This window comes from Emydura macquarii, unplaced genomic scaffold (assembly GCF_026122565.2).
Source record: "Emydura macquarii macquarii isolate MOO-44397 ecotype Brisbane River unplaced genomic scaffold, CSIRO-AGI_Emac_v2 contig_1253, whole genome shotgun sequence".
Classification (NCBI taxonomy): domain Eukaryota; kingdom Metazoa; phylum Chordata; order Testudines; family Chelidae; genus Emydura; species Emydura macquarii.
In genome coordinates, this window is record NW_027131390.1 from 99,857,638 (window position 1) to 99,885,268 (window position 27,631).

At 44.2% G+C, this 27,631-nt stretch overlaps 1 protein-coding gene across 1 annotated transcript in view; it reads left to right on the top strand.

Annotated features, from left to right (window-relative positions):
• SLC12A8 (solute carrier family 12 member 8) overlaps positions 1-27,631 on the top strand; it is an 88,565-nt gene that overhangs the window by 43,410 nt on the left and 17,524 nt on the right. Inside the window, exons 6-9 of the mRNA XM_067549605.1 lie at positions 3,436-3,549; positions 15,806-15,893; positions 18,847-18,934; positions 27,252-27,398. Of these exons, the coding sequence (XP_067405706.1) occupies positions 3,436-3,549; positions 15,806-15,893; positions 18,847-18,934; positions 27,252-27,398 (437 nt within the window). The remainder of the gene's footprint in view (positions 1-3,435; positions 3,550-15,805; positions 15,894-18,846; positions 18,935-27,251; positions 27,399-27,631) is intronic.

The following is a 27,631-nucleotide window of genomic DNA, read 5'->3' on the forward strand; positions in this document are numbered from 1 at the left end:
TCTGTACAAACATACAATACCGGCCCTTCCCCAGAGAGCTTACAATCTAAGTATAAAAAACAGGGTACAACAAACAAACAGGGGAATGCAAAGTAATGACAAGACAGTGCTCCAACAGACAGTTCTGGGTCCTCATAAATCATGTGCTCCAGCCCCTAATAATTCTTGTTGTCCTCCGCTGGACTCTCTCCAATTTGTCCACATCCTTTCTGTAGTGTGGGGCCCAAAGCTGGACATAATACTCCTAATGTGGCCTTACCAGTGCTGAATAGAGGGGAATAGTCACTTCCTTTGATCTTGGCAATGCTCCTATTAATACAGCCCAATATGCCTTCTTGGCAACATGGGCACACTGTTGACTCATATCCAGCTTCTTATCTACTGTAACCCCTAGGTCCTTTTCTGCAGAACTGCTGCCTAGCCAGTCAGTCCCCAGTCTGTAGCAGTGCATGGGATTCTTCCATCCTAAGTGCAGGACTCTGCACTTGTCCTTGTTGAACCTCATCAGATTTCTTTTGGCCCAATCCTCTAATTTGTCTAGATCATTCTGTATCCTATTCCTACCTTCCAGGATATCTACCACTACTCCCAGCTTAGTGTTGTCTGCAAACTTGCTGAGGTGCAATCCACCGCATCATCCAGCTCATAAATGAAGATGTTGAACAAAACCGGCCCCAGTACCGACCCCTGGGACACTCCGCTTGTTACCGGCTGCCAACTAGACATTAAGCTGTTGATCACTACCCTATGAGCCCGATGATCTAGCCAGCTTTCTATTCATCTTAAAGTCTGTTCATCCAACCCATACTTCTTTAACTTGCTGATAAGAATACTATGGGAGACCGTATCAAAAGCTTTGCTAGAGTCAAGATATATCATGTCCACTCCTTTCCCCACATCCACAGAGCCATTCATTTCATCATAGAAGGCAATCAGGTTGGTCAGGCATGACTTGCCCTAGGTGAATCCATGCTGACTGTTCCCGATCACCTTCCTCTCTTCCAAGTGCTTCAAAGAAGAGAAGAATGAGAGGGGGATTTGGTAGCAGCCTTCAACTACCTGAACGGGGGTTCCAAAGAGGATGGAGCTAGACTGTTCTCAGTGGTGGCAGATGACAGAACAAGGAGCAATGGTCTTAAGTTGCAGTGGGGGAGATCTAGATTGGATATTGGGAAAGCATTTTCACTAGGAGGGTGGAGAAGCACTGGAATGGGGTACTTAGGGAGGTGGTAGACTCTCCATCCTTAGAGATTTTTAAGGCCCATATTTCTAAAGCTCTGGCTGGGATGATTTAGTTGGGGTTGATCCTGCTTTGAGCAGGGGGTTGAACTAGATGACCTTCAGAGGTCCTTGCCAACCCTAACCTTGTATGATTCTATGATTATCCATAGGAATTTTCTGTGATGGTTTCAAAGCCCTGTTGTTCTTTGTGGTTTTAGAAGTACAATTTGTCGATGTTTTATGCAGAGCTCTCTTTAATCAAAAGGGTCATTTACATTCCCTTTGAGGCAAAGGACAGCTGTGATAGAGTTTATACTCAGTCAACTTTTCTCTTCACTCGACTCCAAACACTGGTCATTGTACTGAACACTCATTCCAATGGACTGTTCCTGGTAAAAACGAGGAAAATTCTCATGGGTATAGTAATATGCTGTGAACAAACATTTTGTAGTTATTAAAACAAACAAATGTTTTGATTAATGAAATGAAAAAGCGGTACAATTCAAGTCCCCTGAAAGAAGTTCTTGCAACACTAGGATATCATATGAAAAACCAGGACTGTCCCAGTCAGCTGAGACAATATGGTCACTTTATCTATAGTGTCTGTTTGTATGTACCATTTACTTCTTACCACGTTTCTGTGGTTTGAGCCATTTTTACCATGACCACTCCATGACCTTTCTTTATAAATGCTATGATGATACCACAGCTGTTGGGCTCAAATATATCTGGCAAATTCAGATGGTTTAATTTGCAGTATTCAAGTCTATAATGTGTGAGTGGGTGGTGGAGTGGGGGGAATAAATTGCTTCGATACTTGGAGGGTATAGTTTACACAGTGCTGATCTCTCACCAGTTGCCTTTTCCCATACTTCAGAAAGTTTTTCCTTTTTTAAATCAAAATTCATGTGTGATCTGGAAAAACTTAGCCTGAGGTGGGTGTGGGGAGAGTGAAATCTCTAGCACAGCAGAAGGCGCAAAGTTATTGGCATTTGTTTCTCATTATGATACATGTTTACACACCAGTTTAAACATCTGCTGAAGATCTGGGAGGGAGTTTTGTTGGTTGTAGTGCAAAGCCATGTGTTTAGCTATATCTTTTTAAACCATAGTACAGCAACAGAATAACAATGTAGGTGGTGGTGATAAAAATAAAACTTGATGTGGGAGTCTCTATCAATAATATAGTGCCTTATTTTTTCAATCTGTGTCTGAGTCTAACCTGTAGGAGAGTACCTGATCTAGATGACATCACATCAAGTTTATCCTAGCTATGATCTTATTGATAACAAGTGCTTAAAGATACATCGTTTATATTGATTGATGGCAGCTCTCACAGTCAATGTTTGTGGATGATGGTTTAGGGCTTCTTTACATGGGGAAGTTGATAGGTAGATCTATAGAGGTAAAATTATACTATAGCAGTTTAAGTCCCCATATGGACACTATTCTGGAATAAAAGTGACTTTATTTCCGTGTAATTACTCTGCTTGAGAAGTGGAGAGTCTTATACTGGCATAGCTATAATGGTATTATTATACTGCTGTAGTTCTGCCAGTCTGTATGGAGAAATTGACTGTGAGAGCTGCCATCAATCAATCAGAGAAATTGTGAGCTTTATCCTCAGCTAGTTTAAATCCGTGCAGCTCCATAGATGTCAGTGGTGCTGTGAGGATTTACACCAGCTGATGATTTAACTATTTTATAAAGATAACTGTTTGTTATATTTAGCTATAGTTTCTCCAGAAATTTAAAATAGGACCATTTTTTTTTTCTGAATTCAGATTAGTTATTATAAATTTAGGGTTTAAGCCATGGTCTCCTGTGTTTGGAAAATAAACCTCCCCCAAGGATGGAGGGGCGGGAAGAGAGAGGGAACGTCTACATGGCAACTAGACACCCGCAGCTGGTCTGTTCTTGGGCTGCAGGGCTGTTCATTGCTGCGTAGACTTCCAGGCTCGGGCTGGAGCCTCTGCGGGGTGGGAGGATCCCAGAGCTTGGGTTCCAGCCTGAACCTGGAAGTCTACACAGCAATGAACAGCCCCGTAGCCCAAGCCCCAGGATCCCGAATGGGCTGGCACGGGTCATCCATGGAGTTTTTTTTGCTGTGTAGGTATGCCCAGTGTGCGTGTGAGACTGTAAATAAGGATTTCCACCTATCAGATTCCCAATCCATTTTCTCATCGTTTACATGTAATCCCCTTTTGTTCGCAGAACATGGCTTTGTTGGCTATTCGAAAGAACTTATGTTTAACAACACGCTACCAGACTACAGTTCGGGGGAGTCCTTCTTCACCGTTTTTGGAGTCTTTTTCCCAGCTGCTACAGGTACTGTACAGTTTATTACCTGATGCTTTATTACCTAAGCTGCCTCGTAGAGGTGAGCACATGTAGACAATGTGAATCAGTCTTAGCAAGGCAGCAAAGCAAGCAGCTCTCCTGGTTACCAGAGTTGGCCATGCCAGCCTGCTTCATTGAGTGCATGGTGAATCAGTGATTCTGGGGAGCCTCATGGTCTGCACAGCCTCACTGAACTCTTTAATTTAATCTTCTTTTCCTTTGTGGTCAGAAATTCCATGTAGCTTTTCATCTGTTGATGCTGAGCTGTAATTGATTTAACCTTCTAATTTTCATGACTTTTTTCCTAATGGACACTGACTCTTTTATCTTAATTCCTTGATACAGGAAGTTGGCATTTCTTTGTATCCAGACCACTGGCATCCATGAAACCTGTCCTGTCTGCCAGGCATTGGTTTAGGTCAATGTTATTAGGCCATAATATTAACCTACCATATCATATTTGATCGCGCTTACCTATAATGGAGATGACCAAGATTTATTTCCTAAATTTTGGGTAACGAGTCTTCAATGCTTATCCCAAACTAAATGAGCATTCCTATTTCATTTTACACAGGGCAACTAATGCACAGGTAAGTTCAACCTAAGATCACACAGCAAATCAGTGGTAAAGTTGGGAACAAAACCTGTATGTGCTGACTCCCAGCCCCATGCTTAGTGCACTAGCCCACAGTTATCTGCTTACCCCCTTCCTCTCTCCCTAATTATAGATTTTTTTTTTTTTGCAGTAGCCTCTCAGTATAGCTGCTGAGAGACTCTTCCTAATGATTGCTGCTGTGCTGATGTGGTGGTATGTGTAAGGTGAAGGCCTGGTATGTGTAGTACTGTTGCTCATCATTCCAGCTGACACATTTGTTAAATTTAATTGTGGAAATTAATTTGGTTTTATTTCACTTCCCTTAATTAACAAAAAGACCATAAAAAACGAATCTGGCAATGCCAAGTGGGAATGAAATCACCATCCATTCGAGTTAGAATACCTCTTGTTGATGCTGTTTTTATGCTATAAAAAGTACCGATTGTAAGCAGTTTCCATAGTGATGAATCCTTGGATTAGAGAATGAACTTTCAGAGGATTAGCTCTAAGCAACTAGCTGAAAGTCATTAGCAGAGTTGCTGCAATACAGGGAGGCATGTTATATGGTTTCATAAAACAGATGAAATAAATGAGTGTTCCAGTAGCATAAATACTCGTTTTGTTAGAAATCTACCTCACTTGTTTGGAACAGCAAGTGTTCCCGTTACTTCCCTTTTGTCCCAAGACATTCGTTCAGCCAGCTGGATCACCAGGGCTACGTGAACTTACTACGAAGAGTGACTGAGGAATGTTTGTTTCAATGGCTTGTGTGGCCTTTTACAGAAAGGAATTGCTTTCCATTTCCTTAAACACTCCTGTAACTCTGTTCTGATGATGCTGATGATAAAGGGAGCATTTGTCAGAGTGGAGAAGGAGGAGGTGGTGATGTGTCAGGCCTAGCACATTCAGCACTCAGAAAGGCTTGGCTTCTCAGCGTCTCCTGGGTTTTTTTTGCTTTTTTAGAAGCTTTTGTTGAGTAGTTGGCATAGTTCCCCCTTTGTTTACTCTATATGGAAGGACTGAAGCATTTTAAAGGCTTTTGAATCCTCTATCATTGTGTTGCCTGCACAACCTAAAGGCTCGATCCTGCAGTGATCGGAGATCCCTTAACTTCATGGAGACCGGGCCACTGTGAAAGTGCTTGAGTTATTTCTTAGGGTATGTCTACGTTGTGGATGCTGTGTCGGGCTCCATAAAGCGATGCAGCAGGATTGATTGAGCGGGCAATGGAGACCCGCTCAATTGACCCTGGAAGTGTTCTCCAGCCGATGCAATAAATCCACTCCCCGGAAAAGAGTAACGCTGAGTCGACCAGAGGGCATTTCCTGTCGACGCAGCTCAGAGAAGACACCATGGTAAGTGCAGGTTAGTAAGTCGATGGGAGATATGCAAGTTTCAGTACGTAGCTTGCGTGTCTCCCGTCGACGCCACCGGCAGCGTAGACCAGGCCTTATTTACCTCTCACTGAACTCCCCTATTCTAAGTCCAAACAGGCTGGCCAGCGATTTGACAGGCAGCTTCTCGTATGTGCCCAGTGAGAGTTTGTTTTACTTTAGAACCTTCCTTCTGTTCTCTTGTCAGAGTGGCTAGTGGTACCATGTGCTCCCTCCTGGGAGAATCACTGTTCTGAGTCCGGCCTCCAGCTGTAGCATCCCAGGAAAAGTAGTGGCAGATGGTATTGTTTTTCATTTCTCCCTAACCCATGACTACTGGCTAGGAGGAGGCTAGCATGTCATCCCCATGTCTGGAGTGCAGCTGCTCCTAACAAGCTGAATAGGGAAAAAGGAGTATTTATGACAAAGCTGCAAAGAAAATTAGCCTTATTGTTGTGAAATGGTTCTTCATCGCGCTTAATCCTTGGCAGCTAGGAAAGAAGCCAAAGCTAATAGATATAACTTATTTAAAGCTCTGGTAGTTTATTATTTCATTGGTTAGCAGTTGTAAGACCAGTAGTAATGCTAAATATTCTCTTAAAATACAGCTTGTGCGGTGTACAGTATAATTAATTTGCTCGCTAAGCGTGACTTCCCTCCTTTTCGTTAGTCAGTTATTTAGATGATTTAAACAATTCCCTGACAGCAGCAGCGTGTCAGTGGTGATTGTGTGATTTCACTCCCATTCCTGCTTGTATTATAGCAGTGCATAGAGGCACCATCCAGGGTCAAGGCACCAGTGTGCTAGGTGCAGTGTGTGCAGAAGAACTGGCAGTCTGTGTAGACGAGACAAAAGATGGGAGTAAGGAAGTATAGGGAACTGAGGGCTTGTCTACATTTAAAATGCGGGCGTTGCGCCACTGTAGCGCTTCAGTGAAGACACTGCCTATGTCAGTGGGGGGGTTCTCCTGTCAGCATAGTAATACGCCCCCCCCGACAGGTGGTAGCTATGTCGGCGCGAGATGCTCTCCTGTCAACATAGGGCTGTCTACACCAGGAGTTACAATGGTATAACTGCGTCACGCAGGGGTGTGGAAAATCCCGAGTGACCTAGTTATACCAACATTGGTTGCTAGTGTAAACCAAGCCTCAGCCACACTGAGATTCATGGTATGTCTACACTTAAACCACTACAGCACTGCAACTGCACCACTGTAGTGCTTCAGTGTAGACGCTCACTATAGCAACTGGTAGGGTTCTTCCGTTGCTGTAGTTAATCCACCTCCCGGAGGGATGGGAGCTAGATCGAGAGAAGAATTCTTGTGTCGACATGGTGCTGTCTACACTGGGGGGTGAGGTCAGCACAGCTTTTCCACACCCTGAGGAAAGTAGCTATGCCAGTGTACATTTTCATGTCAACCCAGCCCGAAGTGACGTGTCCTATATCATGAGTGAAGTCTGTGGTAGAGTTGAGACTTGAACCTAGAACTTCTGAGTCCCCATCCGCTGCCTTCCTTACTCCCATCTTTCGTCTTGTCTAAACAGACTGCAAGTTCTGCTGCACACACTGCACCGAGTACACCGGTGCCTTGACCCTGGATGGGACCTCTACGCACTGCCATTGCCTTAGCCACAAGACCATGCCACAAAGATTGTGAGGCACTCAGTAATAGGGCCTATATACATTCTTAAGGTAGATCGATCGAGTCTGGTCTCATTGGCTAAGGTAAAGGGGAGCCGTGTGCATTTTCCTCTCTCCCCTCCTTCAGTAATAGTCACTTGTACAGTCAGACCAACTGAACTGGCAGGAGAATGTTTTCGAGACGATGACCCTTTGAATAATAGAAGAGAAATAATCTTAGAACTGGACGGTTCTGCTATGTAGGGGGACAGTCTATCAGAGTGCAAAGGTGCCGGTCGTCAGCTTCTAACCTGAGGATTTTGTGATGGGCAATGCAGACCCGTATCTCTCCTGAATGAACCCTATCCCTACTGGAAATGGAGGGATTTATGCCTGTGAGTGGAGAGGCCCTTCATAGGAATCATAAGAGCTCCGAGTTCAGATTCAGCAATAAATAGTGGTTAAAGTTCAGTCTGTGGAGAAAAAAGCAGTTTGTGGAGTTCTGTATGTTGGGGGCTGAGTGGGACTTGGAGATTGGAACTGTCCCAGAATGAAACGATTGTCATAGGGCAGTGGTTTTCAACCTGTGGTCAGATTATGTCTAAGGGCTCTGCGAAAGGTGGTTGTTACCATAGAACGGAGATTTTCAACCTGTGGTCCGTGGCCCCTGGGGGTCCACAGACTGTGTCTAAGATTTCCAAAGGGGTCCACACCTCCATTCAAAGTTGTGTAGGGGTCTGCAAATTAAAAAAGGTTGAAAACCACTGTCATGGGGTATAGAAGAAGAGGATTCGAGTAATGGAAAGTTCTTTCCAAACGCCAGCCTTTAATAAATCAGTTATTAACACTAGAAAGCCATGCACAAAGGTTAACGTTAGGGACTGGAGAAGCAGCACTTAAGTGATATTTAGGAAACCGTGCTGCTCTGTGTAATGATGGGTGAGGCTCCGATTATATGCGAGTCCCTGTGTATCATACCACCTGTGAGTGAACACTTTTCACAAAACAGTCACTCCATATCTGGTCTCTCAATCCTCATCCTCAACAGAAACCTACATGACACCTTCAAAAGACGAGCCTGAGAGCTTTAACTGATAACTTTGCTAGACACTAAAAATCATGGTTTTAATAAAAACACTGGATTTATGGCTTATCACAACAATCTGTAACCCACTAAGGGCACAAAGTTTTGGCGACAAAAGTCCGCTTTTGGCGACAATACAGTGGTGATGTCAAAATAAAACCACCTCGACGAGAGGCGTAGAGCTTTTTGCGGCAAAGTTTAGAGCGACAAAGCATCAGGGTAGACACTGTGTGCTGTAACTGGGCTCCAGGAGCTATCCCACAATGCCCACCCTGACCGCTCTGCTCACTGGTTTGAACTCTGCTGCACTGCCCTGCATTCCAGCTACACAGGCACGCCTCCCTCCCCTTTCAAAGCCCCAGGAAGTTTTGAAATTGCTCAGCATGGAGACAGAGCTTCCTCACACAGTTACGGCCCAGCTGAGCATCATTCTCCTGGGGCGGTGGGGAGACGAGGCTGTGGGAGAACTCCGAGGGAATTAATTCTGCTCTCCTACGGCAGGCAGCACAGGCTACTGCTGTGGAGGAAAGGAAGACACTCCTGATGTGCTGTGCAGAGCCAGAGAGGGAGGCAGGGGCTTCCTCTCCTCTTCCCTCCTCCCCCGCACCCCCGCCGGTGTACAGGTCTCTGCTGAGTTGGGGTGGAGGGCACAGGGGGACACAAGCTGTCTGTGCACCAGCTTCTGCCTCAGGATTGGTTGCTTCCATCTGCTGTCTGAATGTAAAGAGACAATGTGTGGACACACTCACTGTCCCCCTACACACATTCTGTCTCTGTTTCTTTCTCCCACACACACACACTTCTGTGGGCTACTTGTGTTTGTGTTCAGCAGTGTCAGTTTGGCTAACAGGGCAGGTGAAAAGCGACTGTCAGTCTAGTAGGATGCCCATGGAAGGATGGGATTCAGAAACCTTCCTCATGTGATGCTGTGCCTGCCCCATGAGGCATTGCAAACCCTTACCAAAGCATCCTGCGTGCAGCTGCACAGTGGGATAGCTACCCACAATGCTCTGCTCCTGGTGTCAATGCAAGAGCGGGTAGTACACCACTGACACAAAGAGCACAGTGAGGACATGCAACAGCGGTTTAATTACAGCCGTGGCTCAGTGGCGTACCAAGGGGGGATGGGGAACCAGGCCCCCGGGCACTGGCCCGCGGGAGGTCACCAGGCTGGCCCTTCATGACACGCAGGAGACGGGAGAATGGCCCCTCAGGTCGGGGAGTGAGGCCACCCCATCCGAGCCAGTGCCGGGCCGTGGTCTGGAGTGGGAGAAGCGGGTGCTGTGTGGTGGGTAAGTGTGGGAAGGGGGAGCAGCAGAGCCAAGCCTGCATTTGCCCCCTCCTCCCCCCCAGGCCTCATGTCCCCCCAGTAATTGAAGAACCCCTTTCCCCGGGGCAGCTGGAGGACAGCGCTAGGACCCCTTCTGCCCTGCACGGGGGAGGCCCGTAAGGTGGGGAGGTGGTGCAAATGCAGGCTTGGCCCCTGGGCGCTGGAGACCCATGGTATGCCACTGCGGTGGCTGTACGCCTGCACAACTTGTGTCGACAAAACTGGATCTGCCAACTCAGAACCTTCCTACGTTAGCTCAGTCTGTAAAGCCTTCCAGAACACTGTGCACCCTGGGGATGATCAGAAAGATACCCCACTCTAGGGGACATCTTTGGTCTCCTGGATCCTCAATCTACCCTGTTGTTGGGACGGACCCTCACCAGGGAGATTATCTCCCAACCAGATTATCTCCCAACCAGAAGATAAAGGCTATGGGAGAAGTCTATTCCCCATCATGTCTATCAGCTGTAGCTTTCCTTCAACAGAACCGATAGCACTGCTGATCAAGCCAGATCCAAATCACCCGATGATGAGAACATTGGATATATTGGAGCAACCGTCATTGCCTCCACCGAGGGAGATCAGTCCAGAAAGGAGATCCAGAGCTACCTGCAACCAGCCTCCCCTGTCCAAACCAAAACACCCCTTTTCAGGCCTGGTGGTACCCCATGCCTTGGGGACCTTCACGGCCCACCTCCAACCCTTCCTACTGCCCCTATTACCCGGGTCTATATAATGTAGTAGGGAGTCATATTGGCCCTCCCTTCAAAGAGAGCAACTTCAGGATGACCCTATAGAAGAGGAAGATTACGAGCCAAATCTACTGGTTCTGCTGATGAGGGTATCTTCCTCATCTCCCAATGAGGGGGACACTCCAGCTTTGCTGTCTCCTCAAGATAACCACAAGCAATTCCAGGAGCTGCTACCAAGGGTGATAGAAGAGCTCCAGATCTCCTTAGAGGTGTTCCAGGACACACAACATAAGCTCCTAGACATCCAACACCCATGGGATCCAGCTAGATTGGCTTCCTGGTGAAGGAAGCCACATTGGAACTGGCAACAGCTGCATGGCATGCCATGGCAACATGTACCCCTACCTCCAAGAGGGCAGAGAAACACTACTCTGTCTCAACAAACAGAGCAAATTTTCTGTTTACCCACCCTCTCCCGAGTGCTGTAGTTGTTCAGGCAACAGGAAGATTCAGGCAGCAACACCCAGGAACCACCTCCACCAATAATTTAATGTGTGGACCTGCTGGGGAGGACAGTGTTTACATCCCTTAGCCTCCAGTTTAGTCTATTGAACTGTCAATTGCTGTTGGCTGAGTATGACTATGACTTTCTTAATTATTAAAAGTTTTTAGATTTCAAGGACAAATTACCCAGCGGGTCAGGCTCACTTTCAGGCTGTTATTGATGACAACAGGCTGGTGGCAATAACTTCATTACATTTGCTGTTGATGCAGACTACATTGCATCAAGATCAAATGGCTATTGCCTGGGAATCATAGCTACACTCTTTGGGGTTTCCCAGGGAGGTCCAGAATACTGTAGAAGACTCATCCTTTGATCAAACCAATCTTTTCAATGAAAAGACAGATGAGTCTTTGCACTTGTTAAAGGACTCCGGGGCAACCCTCTGGGTATATGTACACGAGAGGAAATACCATAAGCAACCAAAGCCTGTGGTTAAAATGTTTTGCCATTAGCACTCTTATGAACCTCTTCATAAAAGGCAGATGACACAAAGGACATAATACCCTGCCCCTTCCACTTCAGTCACGTTAACCCAACATCACCCCCCAGCCAAAAGCTTCTTTTGATGAGACACTTGGAAGTTGTGAACCACTGTTGATGCCATCTCCACCCAATCCCCAGTTCTCTTTTTGGTGGCTGCCTAGGATTCTTTCCCCAGAACTGAAGAGCAATAACAATGGACAAATGGTTGCTGGATATCATCCATTCCAGCTATACCATAGAGTTTCCCTCCCTCTCCAAACTCCCATTCTTTATCCCTTTTCAGATACCATTTTCATGAGAAAATCCTCCTTCCAGGGGATAGAATCTCTCCTTCAGCAAGGAGCAATAGAGCAGGTACCTCATCCGCATCAGGGAAAAAGGTTCTATTCAAAATATATCCTACTTCCCAAAAAGAAGGGAGGGTTGAGACTATTCTCGACTTGCAACACTTTGACGTTTTTATTCACAAACTAAAATTCCACTTGGTTACAGTAACATCAATGATACCATCTCTGGAAAACAGCATGTAGTTCATAGTTCTTGATATGAAAGATGAATGTCCATGTGAAAGTATACATCCTTCCCACAGAAGATTCCTCAGGTTTATAGTGGGTCCTGGCCACTATCAAGACAGGGCACTTCTATTTGGTCTAGCAGCTGCTCCCAAGGTCTTTCCTCAACATTTGATGAGCACCGACATTGACATTTTACCTGCAGAGAACGAAACCGATCACAAAGTCACCTAAATTGTTCATTGCCATAGCAGAACAAGTTTGAGGTCAAGCTGTATCCTCTCAAAGGATCTCCAAGTGGCTCTTCAGATGTATCCTACTCTCTTATGAGATGGTACAGCTTCGTCCTGCACATGGAGTAAGGGCTCATTCTACAAAGATATAAAGGGCCTCAGTAGCATCACCTCAAGAGGTCCCCTGCTTGACATTTCCAGGGCAGCTATGTGGAGCTCCTTCTACTCATTCACGAGGCATTATGTCTTGGTCCAAGACTCCTCCATTGACTTATCCTTTGGGCATCAGTTTTGCAAGCAGCTATACTACCTGCATCCTCACGCCCTCCTCCTCTCTGAGTACTGTTTGTCAGTCACCCAGAGTGGAATACACATAAGGACCAGCACTTGAAGAAGAAAGGAAAGTTAAAGTTACTTACCTTCTTGTAACCGGAGTTCTTCAAGATGTGTGGTCCCTATCTGTATTTCACTACCCACCCTGCTTCCCCTCTGCTTTGGATCCTGGCATGATTTGTGGTAGAGAAGGAACTGAAGAGCTGGTCAATCTGTCCCGCCCTTTATACTTGTGGTGCAAAGGCACAAGGAGGGTAGGGCCACAGGGACCAATGGACAGTGCTTCCAAAAATTCTCCAGTCTCAGGCACCTGGAGCACATGCGTACCCACAGTGGAATATAGATAGGGACCAGTCATCTCGAAGAACTCCAGTTACAGCAAGGAAAGTAACTTACCTCTTGTGGTCATTTTAGTGTAAAATATCTTTGCATTGAAACTGAGTTCTAGAATAAACTGTATTTAGTGTTTCCAAGTGACAGCAAATAGTTTTAGCAGTCTTGGGCTAAATAATATGGTAATGTAAAATTGGCACAGCTCCCCTAAGGCTGTGGAGTGGTGCCAATGTACATGAGCAGAGAATTTGGCCCCTTTTAAAAGTGAACTCTTATCTGGCATTTTCCATTCCTCATCTCCTGTGGGATGAAGGAGATGAGGAATGGAAAGGCTTTTGCGCTTTACCTTGATGTTTAATGTAATGTACTAGAAAATGTAAAAATCTTTGTCACGTGGCAGTGACTGCAGCTATAAATCGTAAGTCAAGCTGGCGGTGGTGTAGATGTAGATGGTATCTGACCTGTGATGTAGGTAGTACCCTTCTGCAAAGGTTTTCATATGGCCATCCCAATGGATAATTCCCAGAATAGGATTACATTGGGCGTAGTTGTGATTTACAGGCTGTCTCGATACTCCCTTGGTTTCCTGGCTGAGTTGACCAGATTTTTATCCTGCCATGCCCAGCAGCCTTTGCCATTATCCGCTTTGTGAGATAGTGGCCTGTGTGGAAAATCCAGGCTGCTATCGGATTGAAACAGAGACGTGGGTAATTCTCTCTCTGAATAATTTGCAGATATGATTGTTCAAATTTGGAGGGGAATGATTGGTTCCAGGGGGACTGATCTATGTCTGGAGGAGAGAAATGTCCCAGTTTCTCAAGTTGATTTTTTGGCCAGTTTTTCTTGTTAAGAGCTAGAATTTTTGGGAAAACTCCATCATACTGCTTGCAAATCAGATCCATTTTTCTTGCATTTAGCAGGGAAGAAGGGCTTTATTATGAAGGGTAGGCAGGCTGCTTCATTGAAAAGAGTGGTTGTTGGATCCGCTTCTCAGGAAAGCACTTCTTGATGCTAATCTTCTCCCGCTATCACCCTGCCTGTAATATGCCCTTTGTGGACAAGATGATTGAGAATAAAAGTGCAAGACAGCTTTGGCACCACCTGTGACTCCTGAATTTCCTGTTCAATAAGAGCTGAGGACTATGTGTCGTATAGAGGAGGCTGTGTTGGCGTCTGGTTGATGATGTCCACATTAACTCTTGTACTATTGACTCTAATCTATCATACTTATGTGATCCCATTACTGTACTATCAGAGTGGCTCAAAATCTTTAGTGTACCTATCCCAATAACACCATTGTGAAGTAGGGAAGTATTATTATCCCCATTTTACAGATGGGAAACTGAGTGGTCAATGACTTGCCCAAGGTTGCACAGGAAGTCGGTGGGAGGGCGGGGAATTGACCCTGAGTCAGTTCCAGGGTAGCACCCTAACCACTGAACTTCCTTCCTCCTCAGTGGTGTTCAACTCACTACCATGCAAGCGTTTGGAGAGTGCCCCTTGCAGACTGTAGTCTACTGGAGCAGCAGTGAATCCTCTTTGCTGTGGGGCTTCTGCCAAGTTCAGTTGCTCCTGCCTAATCTTTGGCTCAGGAAGAAATGCCATGCAAGGCCCATCACTTCTTGGGAGAGCCGTAAAATGGCCCAGGCTCTTGCTGAGTTGGAGTCTGTCGTCACTTATTCACAACCCGAAGTCTGACTTCATCGTTCCTGTGCGGCATTAAAACAGCTCATTACTGGCTGGCGTGACAGCTGAATGGCAGAATGTTGTTTGATCGCTTGCTCCCCAGGCTGGCATAAGCTATTAGTGTTCTGGAGTCGCCCTGGTTATCTTCAGCAGAGATCTCACCCCTTTCCCCACTGTCTGACCCATGAGCAGTATTGACTGGCCTCTGGTCCAAAAATCCTTGGCTCCATGGGATCAGTTTAACACAGGAGTCTTTGGAGGGGATAGGAAATTAAGTGGGGAAATAAAGTGATCAGAGGGACTCCCTCGCCAAGCACCCCTCTCTCAAATTGTCCAAATTCCCATCATGCTTTTAAAGTAAGATGGCTGCTTTTCTCTTTACCAGTATCTGAATACTTATAGGAAGTGTGAAAAAGCTATTTTGACCAGGAAAGTATTGCGGTTATGGCAGTGAACTGAGACTCAGGAACTGAGGCTTCAATCCCCAGCTCTATCCCAGACTCCCTGTATGACCTTGGGCCAGTCACTTAATCCCTTTGTGCCTCGGTTTCCCAAGCTGCAAATTGGGGGATAATTCTCCCTTTCTTCTATCCTTTTGTCTGTCATGTCTCTTTAGATTGTAAACTTTGTGGGGCAGGGTCTGTCCTGTACTATGTATTTCTATGTGTCTATAATCTTGGGATCCCAGCGGGGGCCTCTGGGAACTACTGGCATATAAATAATAACAGTTTAGTTAGATTGTCCTCAGTTCTACATGTGCTTTCTGTGTGACTTTGGTCTTAACACTTAACCTCTCAATGCTTCAGTTTCCCTATCTGCAAGCTAGAGATAATACCTATCTCACAAGGGTGTCGTGAGCTTTAGCTGACATCTGCAAAGCAGATTCTTGGATGGAAGATGCTATGTGCATGCACAGTATTATTATTCTCTATCTGTTCAATGTGTGTGTGAGATTGTTGTTAGACACAGACCGTACAAGCTATTTTATAATGAAGACTGTCTCTTGTGGATGTAAGAGCCTATAATATATTTGAGTCCAACTGCGTGTGTCAAAGTTGGGTAATACGGCCTGTTGAATGGATAGTGGGATGAATGCTGCACTTTGCTATTGACAATTGAACAACACTGTTTTCCATGATGTTTGTATTAAGATAAGACGTTTTTGTTTAAATTCATGCTTTTTCTCATGTCATTGTCCAGTCTGAACAAAGGGACCTTTGTGAGCATGTTATTGGTAGCTTGTTACCCTTGGATACATGTTTGAATGGTTACTTGCTTACAAAGCTGCGGATATGGGGCAGATAATGTTTGCAAGGGTGATGTGACAAGGAATAGCTACAGTTCTGAAGCGATAAATAAATGATCTAATTCCAAGTTATCTTTATCTTTGTCTATACAATGCAGGTGTGATGGCTGGGTTTAATATGAGTGGAGATCTCCAGAAGCCTGCATCTAACATCCCACTGGGGTCTCTGGCAGCTATAGGCACTTCGTAAGTCTCTTGAAAGAGAGTGAGAAGAATTTACTTTCTGTTTAGAGCGTGCCTGGATGTGACCAATCTATTTCATATTCCAGTCAACCTTTTACTACGCACCCATCTGGAAAATTAAAGTCTGGCTCTTGTTCAAATGATCATCTATTACCACCTCCTATTCTGGATGGTTTAGTGAAGAGATTCACTAATGCGGATCTAATCACTTCTTCCCCACCCCTCGGGCCCCCTTTCTAATACAGAAGGTGTATTAACTCTAGAATTGTCAGACTACTCTGGGGTGGATTTCAAAGTTACTGGATTTGGTTTTTTTTAAGAAAAGAAAAATGACAAGCCTTCTAAAGAAACAGTCTGAGTCGTTTACTTCTATTAGCTGACGTGGTGCAGCTACATTTAAGTGCTTTTTTTATGAGGACTGACTTAGGGTTTATGTACACAGCAGCTGGAAGAGCACTGGCAGACAGTCCCACTCGTTCCACTGGAGCTAACAAGCTAGAAACAACCGTGTGGCCATGGTGGGGTGGGCGGTGGGGCTAGCTACCTGAGTACATACCTAGGAAGTAGGTGGGTTTGTCTAAGTGTGGCCACGCTGACATTTTTAGTGGGCAAGTTCGAGCAGAGCTAGCACCTTTGTCTACCTAAACTGGAAAGCACACTCCCAGCTGCTGTGTAGACATACCATAAGATAAAAGGAGCCCTTCTGAGAGCATACCCGTAGTGAATGGGATTCTGTATTCTTTGTATGTAGTTTCTCATCCTGATCAGCAGCTGTTAGTTTTTGCATGGTGGTGCAAGAGGGTTTTTTTTTTATGAAGTATGTGATGGTAATATTTCCTCTCACTATCATAAAGAGTGCAGTTTTATCGGTGGGATGATTAGAACATTTTGAAGGCTTGTAATTGCATGTTATACGGTCCTGGGAATTAACCTTGCATGCAGTGCAGAAGGTCATTCCTTAGGCGTAAGAGAACACTGAAGTGGTTTATCATAGAATCATAGAAGGTTAGGGATGGAAGGGACCTCAGGAAGTCATCTAGTCCAACCTCCTGTGGGCCCTATGTATTTTAAAAATCGTTATGGGCCGGCTAAACTGTGGCTTTGCCCCATGCAAGTGGCAGTGGGTTGCTCTGCTGTCTCTGGAGGAGGCTGAGAGGCAGATTGTGTCACTGAGATTTGTTACCTGGTGCAGCGTACATCCTGTGGAGAACCAGTGCTGTTCCACTGGCTGGTGCATTGTGGGGGATGGAGCCTAGGGTCCCTCAACTCCCTGCCCTGCCCCAACAATTCCGACCTGCTTGTGCATAGTGGGATGTAGTGATTTGTAGAAGGCTCCATCTCCATCTGTGCTGCTACCCTCAACTACATGCAGGAAGGACAAGGTAAAAGTGCAGCAATCATGTTTAATATAATACCCAGCAGACTTGGCATGCCCACTTGCAGGCCTTAATGAAGAGGTGAGTTTTAAGGAGGGATTGAAGGAAGATGCCCATTTACATTGACTCATTTCCCTATTTCAGACATGTCTCATCTACTACTTTAGTTCTTTCTGAGGCCATTTTAAAAATATTTCCTCAAAACATAGGGGCAGTTTTTGTATTTTTCACCCAGAGAAGTAGTAATAATATAGTACTTAGCTCTGATACAGTGCTTTCCCTCAGTAAATCGCAAAGTGCTTTCTTGAAAGAGGTTGATATAATTATCCCCATTTTCCAGATGGCTGAACTGAGACAGAGAGATGAAATGATTTGCCCAAGGGTACCTGTGAGGCCAGAGGCAGAGCCCAGTCTTCTGAGTCTCAGTCAAGTGTGCGATCCATGAGGTGTGACAGGGCCAGACCACACAGCTATGAAAGAGTGCTGGAGGGCATGTATATTAGCCCCAGGCTCCATAAAGCCCTCTTCCCTGGGTAACCCAGCTGGGGCTAATTTAAGACAGTTGGGCCAATTAGGCCACCTGGGGCCTATCAAAGAAGCTGCCCCAGCAGATAAAAGCCTCCACTTCAGGCAGGCCAGAAAGGCTGAAGGGAGTTAACAGCCAGAGGAGAGGAGGCACAGAGCAAAGTGAAGTGAAGTGAAGTGAAGTGAAGTAAAGCAGAGCGGAGAAGAGCTGCCCTGCCCTGCTGCAGCAGCAACAGCCGCAGGGCTTGGGGCTATCATCCGCTGCAGCTACCACACTGAGGCGGAGAAGGTTCCAGTCGGGGAAGGCGGAACAGCCCCTCACGCCGGTACCAGGGAACAGGCTACAGGCCGGGGGGCCACGGACAGGCGACCCAGGGAAGGTAGTCGGTCTCAGGGACTGAGCAGGGTGAGACCACTCCTCACAGGGTCCCTGGGTCGGGGGCCTGGGGCAGAGGGCGGGACTGGGTCCCCTCCCTCCGCACTCCCCTCCCAGCCGCACCACTGGCGTAGCCGGTGAAGCGCAGGATCCACAGAGCGGAGCAGGCGTACCCTGCCACAGAGGTCACACAGCCTTCCAATAATGGGAGTCCAGCACCTCGTGCTTTTGAAAATCCCACTAGGTGTCCATCTGCACATTTAGGTTCCCTAATAATTTTAAAGATCTGGCCCTTAATCACGTACTCACCTTTGAGCGTGTCTATAGTCCCCTTTGACTCTGTTGGGACTATTTGTATGCTTAAAGTTAAATATGAGCTTACCTGCTTTGCTTTAAACAAAAGGATTCCAGTTGGTATTAAAAATAACAAACCAATACACAGTAGTTGCCGCTTATCTCTTTACAGTTTTTCCTTTGCATATACACAATGCTACTCTGATAGTTCCTAAATTTAGAACAGGGAATACCACACACATTGCAATAATGTCAATTACTTGTGAAGTTTTTAAATGGTGGTCACTGTAAGTAGCTGAATTTTTTTCCGGCCATAATGATAGTGAAAATGCTTGATGATCTCATCACTTTGGGAACAAACTGTGTCTCTCTCTGTTATTTGCAGGTGGTTTCTATATATAGTCTTCGTTTTTTTGCTGGGAGCTATTTGTACCCGGGAGTCACTCCGCTATGACTTTATGATAGCAGAAAAGGTAATTCATTACATTTAAAATAATTCAATCATTGTAAAAAATCATGCTTTCCAGTCCACAGGTGCATTATTTAAAGAGCCTATGGGACTTAGATGCCCAACTCTCATTGAAAAGCAGTGGGATTTGGGTGCCTAAGACTCCTTTGAAAATCCTGGGTAAAATGTATTTGAATAGCTTGCATTCTCTAATGCCTTGCATTCAGCATGCCCAGTAATGCTGCATCTTGGAATAATTCCACAGCAATAACCTTAAGAGCCAAAATATGTTTATGTTGCCTAATGATAAACGCTGTACATTATTCAGTATATCCCATTTTATCAGTGGAAGTTTAGATCTAATTGAAATCTCTAAAGAATCAAACTGCTTATCTTTACTAAGTCAAGAAAGGCTTACATTTTCATATCTACTCCAGTGTAATTGCAATGTAAGTAATGGGATTATTAAATGTTAGGCATTCCACATTGTCATATTTGTATGAAGTGGGTTTGTAATGTTGTAGTCAATGAACCTTATCGCTGAGGCCCTCTGAAAAGAGAGCAAAAGATTTCAGAGTGCTTCACTGCTAGCTTACATTAAATGGAAGTAAAATGTTATATGGCTAATTTTCAATTATACCACATCATCCAAAATTATACGCATTTTGACAGCATTTCTTTGATTACATTAGTTTGGCATACTTTACTTTTGTTTAATTTTTACTTCTTATAACAGAGTGAATCTAAAATTTCTGTTTGAAATGTATGCTCTCATTTTCTCTCTAAATGAGTTCAGCTCTAGATGTTATCCTGTTCCTAAGATAAGAAAAAATAGTTTAGATTTACGCTGAAATATGAATGTAAATGGGGCTTATATCACTTATAGCTAAGGCAGAAATCATCACCGTTTCTGGAAGAAAAGTGGAATGATTCTACACTAGCCATTTTAAATCAGTGCCTTTGTTATATAAATGTTGATAGTCTTTTATTATTATGTATTTGTATTACCATAACACCGATGAGCCTCTGTCATGAACAAAGACCCTATTCTGCTAGGGGTTGTACAAATAAAGAACAAAATAGAGGGTCCTTGTCCCGCAAAAACTTATAGTCTTAGTATAAGACAAGAGACAACAGGTAGATATATACAGACCAATGGGGGAGTACAAGGAAACAGGGAGACAAACTTTAGCTAGACTCCCAACGCATCCTTATAATGTACTCTTTTAGTTGATAAAAGTACTGTACATACTGGCACTTTTAATGAAGAAGAGGATAAAAGATTTGTAAAATTAGGTTAGCTTCAGTACCCCATAACAAACAAGGAAAACAGCTTGATTTCCTTCTTTGACAGGGTAACTGGTTTGGTGGATAGGGGGAATGCAGTGGACATAACATACCTGGACTTTAGCAAGGCTTTTGACACAGTCCTACGTGACATTCTGATAAGTAAGCTGGAGAAATTCAGGTTCAGTGGAACTACCATTAAGTGGATACGTAATTGGTTAAACGACTGCAAACAAAGAGTAACAATTAATGGAATAGCAAGAGTCCTGTGACACCTTAAAGACTAACAAATTTATTTGGGCATAAGCTTTTCTGCCCACAAAAGCTTATGCCCAAATAAAGGTGTTAGTCTTTAAGGTGTCACAGGACTCTCACTGTTTTGCTAAAAACAGACGAACACGGCTACCCCTCTGGAACTTATTAATGTAATGATGTCAGATTGGAAGGAGGCCTCAAGTGGGGTTCTACAAGGATCTGTTCTGGGTCTGGTGTTATTTAATATCTTTATTAATGAATTGGATGTAGGAATAAAGAGCATACTGATCAAATTTGCAGATGACAAAAAGCTAGGGGGTTGCAAACCCTTTGGAGGATAGAGCTGAAATTCAAAGGGATCTTGATAAATTGGAGAAGTGGGCTATAGACAACAAAATGAAATTCAACAAAAACAAATGTAAGGTGGTACACTTGGGAAGAAAAACCAAATGCACAAATACAGAATGGGGGAGAACTGGCTTGGCAACAGCACTGCAGAGAAGGATCTGGGAGTTGTGGTGGATCACAACCTCAACATGAGTCAACAATGTGATGCTGTTGCAAAAGAAGCAAATGCAAAAATCTACTTGGTGCTGGGTAGGCCTCAGCTGAAGTACTGTGTCCAGTTCTGGTCACCAATGTGTAAAAAGGATGTCAAGAAATGGAAAGGAACCAGAGGTGCACCACAAAAGATGATCAAAAGGATGGAATGCAAGCCACATGAGCAAAGGCTGAAAGAATTGGGTATGTTTTGTTTGGAAAAGAGGAGATTAAGGGGGCACATGATAGCAATCTTCAAATACTTGAAAGGTTTCTATAAAAAAGATGGAGAAAAGTTGTTTTCTCTTGCCACAGAGAGCAGGACAAGAGGCAATGGGTTCAAACTACAGCATAGCAGATTTAGAGTAAATCTCAGGAAAAATTTCCTAACTGTAAGAAGAGTAGGACAATGGAACAGACTGCTTAGGGAGATTCTGGAAGCTCCTTCACTGGAGGTTTTCAAAAGGAGGCTGGATAGCCATCTGTCTTGAATGGTTTAGACACACGAAATCGTGCATCTTGACAAGGGGATAGACTAGATGGCCGTTATGGTCCCTTCTAGCCCTATGACTCTATGAAGTCTTCTGGAAAGGCAGTCTGAAACCATTGTTACTTATCATAAAAACTCAAGGAAGAATAAATACAATTTTCTTTTCCCCTTGTACAATAAGAAGTGGTGATGCAATAAATGTAGTAAATATGGCTTATTATTAGAATTATTATAAACAAATTTATATTTGATTGGCCTTGTTTGGAGAGAAGAAATCATCACAAATCAAAAACTGTGCAAACTGTCCATTTCTGTCAGTCATGGTTTAAAGAAACATTTGGCTCTTTCCTAGGCTTTCCCATACTTAAAGGCACTAAGTAATTTCACTTCAAAGGAGATCTAATAGGCTAGAACTGCCAAATTCTTGTGAAGTATTTGTACTCTCTAAACTTTTTTTTTTACTTTTGACAATCTCAGTGAAAAGACTTTTCCCCCCTAAGCCCTGAGTGGAATGACAAGTAGCACATTTAAATGCAAGTATTTTTGATGACTAAAATGATGTGTGAAGACTGACACAATCAATTATTTCTTTCAACTATTTTTTATTAATAGGACCAACATCATTGTGCTTTTATATTATAGCATTCCGAAATCAAAAGGGGCTGTTCTGTTCTCTAACGGAAATCTGTGTTCATTGATTTGTTTCTCATATTTTTCATCCATCCATCCATAACAGTTTGTTTTCCTCAAGCCAAATTAGTTATTTAGGGTGTGTGTGTTGCAGGGGAAGGTGGTGGGGTTGGAGGAGGGAGGGGGCGTTGGCTGATTTGAGGGTTTTCAAAACACAGCATGAATTTTGCATGCTGTCTCTGAGCAGCACGAATTTTATATCTTTTCATTCAGTCTCCTTTACACGGCAGGATGCTTTCATGAATAAGAAGAAAAGCCAATGTATCTTGAGTTTTCTTAGAAAATATAAATTGATTAGCCACTATTAGTCAAGCACACAACAGCTGGTATATACAACCTCAGGAATACAAAGAAGCAGGGAATAAATGCTAAGTGAACAGGATGAGGTACATATTTGTTTAGAAGTGTTTACCTCTGAGAAGAAGGATGGCATAGTGGTTAGGTGCTAACCTGGGGCTTTGGCAACCTCAGTTCAATTCTGGGCCTAGCCACGCACGCCTTTTCTATGACCTTAGGTGTTGAAGAGACTAACTCACATCCACTGTTAAGAGGATTTTAGCTCCTTACTTAAATCCCTATTGAAAATCGTATGTAGGATCCTAACTCAGTTAGACATTGCAATGCTGAGCACAGCAGTGTTCTAAATACCTTTAAAGATCTGGGCCTTTGTCTCTTAGTCTCAGTTCCCCATCGGTAAAGTGAGGGATAATAGCTCTTCCCTTCCTCACAGGTTGTGAAGTGCTCAGATGCTATGGTAATGGAGGCCATAGATAGACAGAGAAACTTTAGATTCACAACTTCAAAGACAAATATTATGGGGAAATGGGCTGGAATACCTGCTCCTTGCTGGTACATCCCAGTCTACGCAGGTAGAGTTAGATATGGCCTACTGTTCTGTGCTGCCATTTTGGAAGTAATTCCTCAGATCAGCTAATTCTGTGCCAGTGGCTTTCAACCTTTGCCTCCAGAAATCTCAACAACAACAAAAATCCATGGTTCCTTACTGTCCCCTACCCAGTCCTGTTGTGTGGGATCAGACTCATGCCAAAAAAAGATGGCTGCTTTTAGGTGCTGAGTGGGGCATTGTTGCCGAGGCCTGGAAGGGGAAGCTGTTGCTGGATGTGCGGGCTTCTCACTTCCCCAGCCCTTGTGACGTTCTGCTCTGGGGGCAGCACCAGATGAAGAGGATGAGGAACTGGCTGTGCCACCTCGTGAAGTGTTTCCCTATGGCTGAGTGCTGTGCATATGGGAGCAGGAATGGGTGGGCAGCTGCAGGCAGTGGGATTTGCTCCTTCACTCCCCTGCCTTAGCTGCTGCCAGGTCCAAGTGTCTGGGATTTGCCAATGGTTCTATTCTCTCCCACCCAGTGGGGTGTAACCCAGCAGTCATCCCTTCATGACACACTTCTGGGTCATGCCCCACTGGTTGAAGATGTCTTGCTCTGTGTTATGTGAGGGCCCCTTGTCAGGATTCCTGGTGCAATGGAGACTTCCTAGTGCAATGCTTTAGACCTTACTCCTGCATCTGTCTTTCAAAACATACTGGCTACCCCTCACCCCTTCAAGGGCCAGCCTTAAGCAACTGCAAGACAAGTTTCTGTGTGGGACACCATGGTAGGCCTCAGCAACTTGCAGCATGATTTCTGTCCACGTTACCATCTCCTGGGAAACACAGGCTGCGAGCTACTTTAGCTACCATGGGGCCCTTTCACAATTCAGGCCTACTCCATGGGGTAGTTCACAGCCCAATTTTTATTTCCACCTCTCAGCAACATGGGGCTGTGCAGATCAAAAGGCTTACTCTGAAATGCCCTTTCTTTCAGTGTGGAAATGTGGGCTGCCTGTTTTCCACCATTTTGATTAAAGCAAGTATGGGAAATGGAGCGTTTCTCTCCTTCAGCTGAGGGGGTATGAAGAGTGGAGCAGCCAGGTATTCTGAAGAGGCTGGGAGAGGAAGGAGAAGACATGATGGTTAAGGAGCACTAGCAATATATTATGCAAGGTCCATTTCACAGCAGGAAAGATTGTAGCTGCAAGGTGGGGAGGAATGGGGAGAAAATAGCAAATGGACCCCACTATCCAAAATAATGAGTGGAGGGAAAGAGACTGTTATCCAGCTTTTTGGAGCTCTTTGTCTTGCATGACCTGTTCTTATGCAGACACGGTCTCCTAGAATATGACAAGAGCCTTGTTTATCAAGCTTTCGTAGCTGAAGCACTGCTGGTAATATCTCCTGTTCTGCCAGCTGGTAACAGTTTTGTGTGCTTGTTTTGGTGGATTTATTTGTGCAGAGGGCTGCCTGTGAACTTGAATGTGCTTAAGGTGGAACCATGTGCTGGTTATGCTGACACATTTGCCGTGGAATTTTCCTTCCTGTTCCATGACGTAGCCAAAGGAGAGGCCAGTACACTGACCAGGAATGACAGCCTGTGTCAAGTCTTGTCAGACATGGGGAGATGCCATAACCTTCTAGAGATGGCTCTGCAGATTCATGTGTCAGCGCAGCTGGGGGAGTTGCTCAGTCAGTCTGGGTGACTGTGTGTCTCATACTTAATAAGCAGCCCACATTCATTTCCATTTCTACAGGAAACTAACTGCCTTTACACTGGCCAAAACCTCTCACTGCACCAGTATTTCACCGTATTCGCCTCTGCATCCAGGAGCAGGTCACCAACAGGACAATCTCAGGCCTAGCATAATTGTTATAATCTGCCATTCTGCAGATTTGAGCATTCATAGCTGTCCACAGTTCAGTATAATCCATGTGGTCACCAAACATGTCCTTTAGATTTAAAAACGGTTTTGCCTCTATCCTTTAACTCAAATCAGGGGTCACTGCTATTTCTCCATGAGCTACAAGCTTGTCTGATCAGTTCAGTTTCTAATTCCTCCAGTTAGTCCTACTCACTTATCACTGGGCATAAACTGTTGTTTTTTCTCCATGGCCCATGGGATGGCTTTGGAATTCCACAAAGGAATCTCATCAATTTCTTCCCATCTCTTTGGAGCTCCCACCCCAAGGGAATTTTACTCCTCTTTACATGATGGAATGTCTCTAGAGTTCCAATACCATAGCAATGGGTTCAGTATAAGAACTAGATATAGGCAGAGTTACAGCAGCCTTTAAGCAGATACTAAGCCTGTTCTTCAGCCTACAAGGGTTCTCACTTGTCCTCACTGTTACTTTAGATGTTTGACTCAGCATGCTATCCGTGTCCAGCTTTGAGGAGAGACCTGTAGCTCCATTAGGTAACATCACTTTTCAGATCCTTCAAAGATTTTACCAAAGTACTCTAACAAAGACACAGAAGAGAGGACCTTCTGATATTTCATACATAAAAAAGCATATGGAAAAGTATTTGGAAAGAAAATTGAAAGCCATCTTTATACATCACAGAGAAGCAGGAAAGGACAAATGCCATTTCCTTTGCTTTGTTGTTCATCTTGAGGGTTTGATAACCCTTAATTTATATTGAAAATACTGGCCATGGCCTCTATATTTCCTTCCTGAGAAGAACGAGAATCCAGATCTTCCCATTCCCCGTCCTTTGTGCTAACCTCAAATGCATCTGTTCTCTTTGTTGGTGTGTTTCTGGATAACCATAACTGGAACAGTATCTGCACTATTAATTTGGATGTTAAGGGAAATATCATGTCATTAAATTATACAATTGGCTAGAATTTTGGGGGCCCATTCACATCTTGGATGGAAGCAGGGTGAACCCAGGATGCTGCAGGAAGTAATGATGGCGGTTCAGTGGGTGTTATTTTTCCTTGTTAGCAGCTACTGAAACAATCCATGCTCCACCCTAGTCTTCGAGGCAGCTGTGCAGATTACCTGACTAGGTTCCAATTTGTGCATCTACATTCTACTACCCATAGTCCCTTTGAAATTTCAGCTGAGTACAGTATTTTTCACTTCCTGTTCGGAATGATACCATGTTGCTGTGTGCAGTCAAACAGCAACCTTGCCCCAGCCCAGTAGTGAGGCGCAGAGGAAGGATGGTGTTTGGTTAAAGCACTGGACTGGGACTCAGGAGATTGGGGTTCAGTCCCTGGTTTTGCCACAGACTTCACCTGTGAATTGGAACAAGGCACTTTATCTCTCTGCGCCTCAGTTCCCCATCTATAAAACTGGGATATTGCGCCTTTCTCCCATGCTTTGCTGTCTTGTCTATGTAGATTGTAAGCTCTTTGGGACAGGGACTCTTACTATGTATTTGTATTGCACCTACCAGATTGGCACCCCATCTCAGATGGGGTCTCTAGATGTTTCTATCAAACAAAATATTAGTAATAAAAGGTGCCTGCACTTAAGAAATGAGTCTGTATAAAAGTTTTGTAAAGTTTAAATATTGCTTTGGGATACAACAGAACCAAAGGTGTTAAATACAAAAGATGAATAAAACAGCCTACTTAACACTATTGCTTTAAGGATTTCTAAGTTTTATGTTCATTTAACTTAAGGAAATTCCTTACACATTTAAGACAGGAAAATAAGGTCATCACATTATATCCTTCGGAACATGTTTTTGAAATCTCATTTATTTCAATGGTAGCTTTGATTTGGTTGCACTGTGGATTTTCCCCCTCCACCACTATTGGTTTTCCCTTGTGGGACAGAGGGGTTGGTCTTCCTGTTTTGGATGGTTTAGAGCCTTGTGTAGCTCTTCCTGTATGATGTTCTCTGTATATAAGTGTGCTCTCCTGAAATAAACTCCCTTCAAACTCACTTCCAGTTACCGAAATGGAATCAAATGTCTGCTTCCTCAATGCATTTTCTTCAAGTGGCACATATTTCTGGATGTGAGCTTATCGAGTGGTTTCCAGTTGATACAGAATGTTCAACCCTGAACTGCTTTCATGGGATAATTTTCCTGTATTAGTAGTTCACTCTCAGAGTACAGAGCAGGTTAAGTTACTACTTTCACATGGCTTGTTCTGATAAATTTTTGCCAACGTCTTTAGCATTAACAAAGGAAATGAATTGATTTTAATGTGTAAACATCTGTGTTTAAAGACAGTTAAGTGGTTTTTAAAAAATATCTGATACGTGTTTGTTTTCCCTTTGCATTTTCCAGGTGTCCTTGGTGGGTTTCTTGTTTTTATTAGGATTGTACATTTCATCCTTAGCTTCCTGCATGGGAGGTCTGTATGGAGCACCCCGAATCCTTCAGTGCATTGCTCAGGAAAAAGTGATACCTGCCCTTGCATTTCTTGGACGTGGGGTTAGTAATCAATGATGATGTAGAATTAGCTGTGGGATCTATAACAAACAAATGTTAATGATGCATGGAAACAATGAGTCCGTTGTCAATAGATTGTCATGGTTGATGTACAATAATGAAATATCAGGCAGAAAGGGAGTCATGGTTTTTCCCCACTGGGGATCAGCAGATGGAAAGAGCATTCAAATATTTGTTTTGTAAAGAAACACAGAATTATGGGAGAAGTCTCTCTG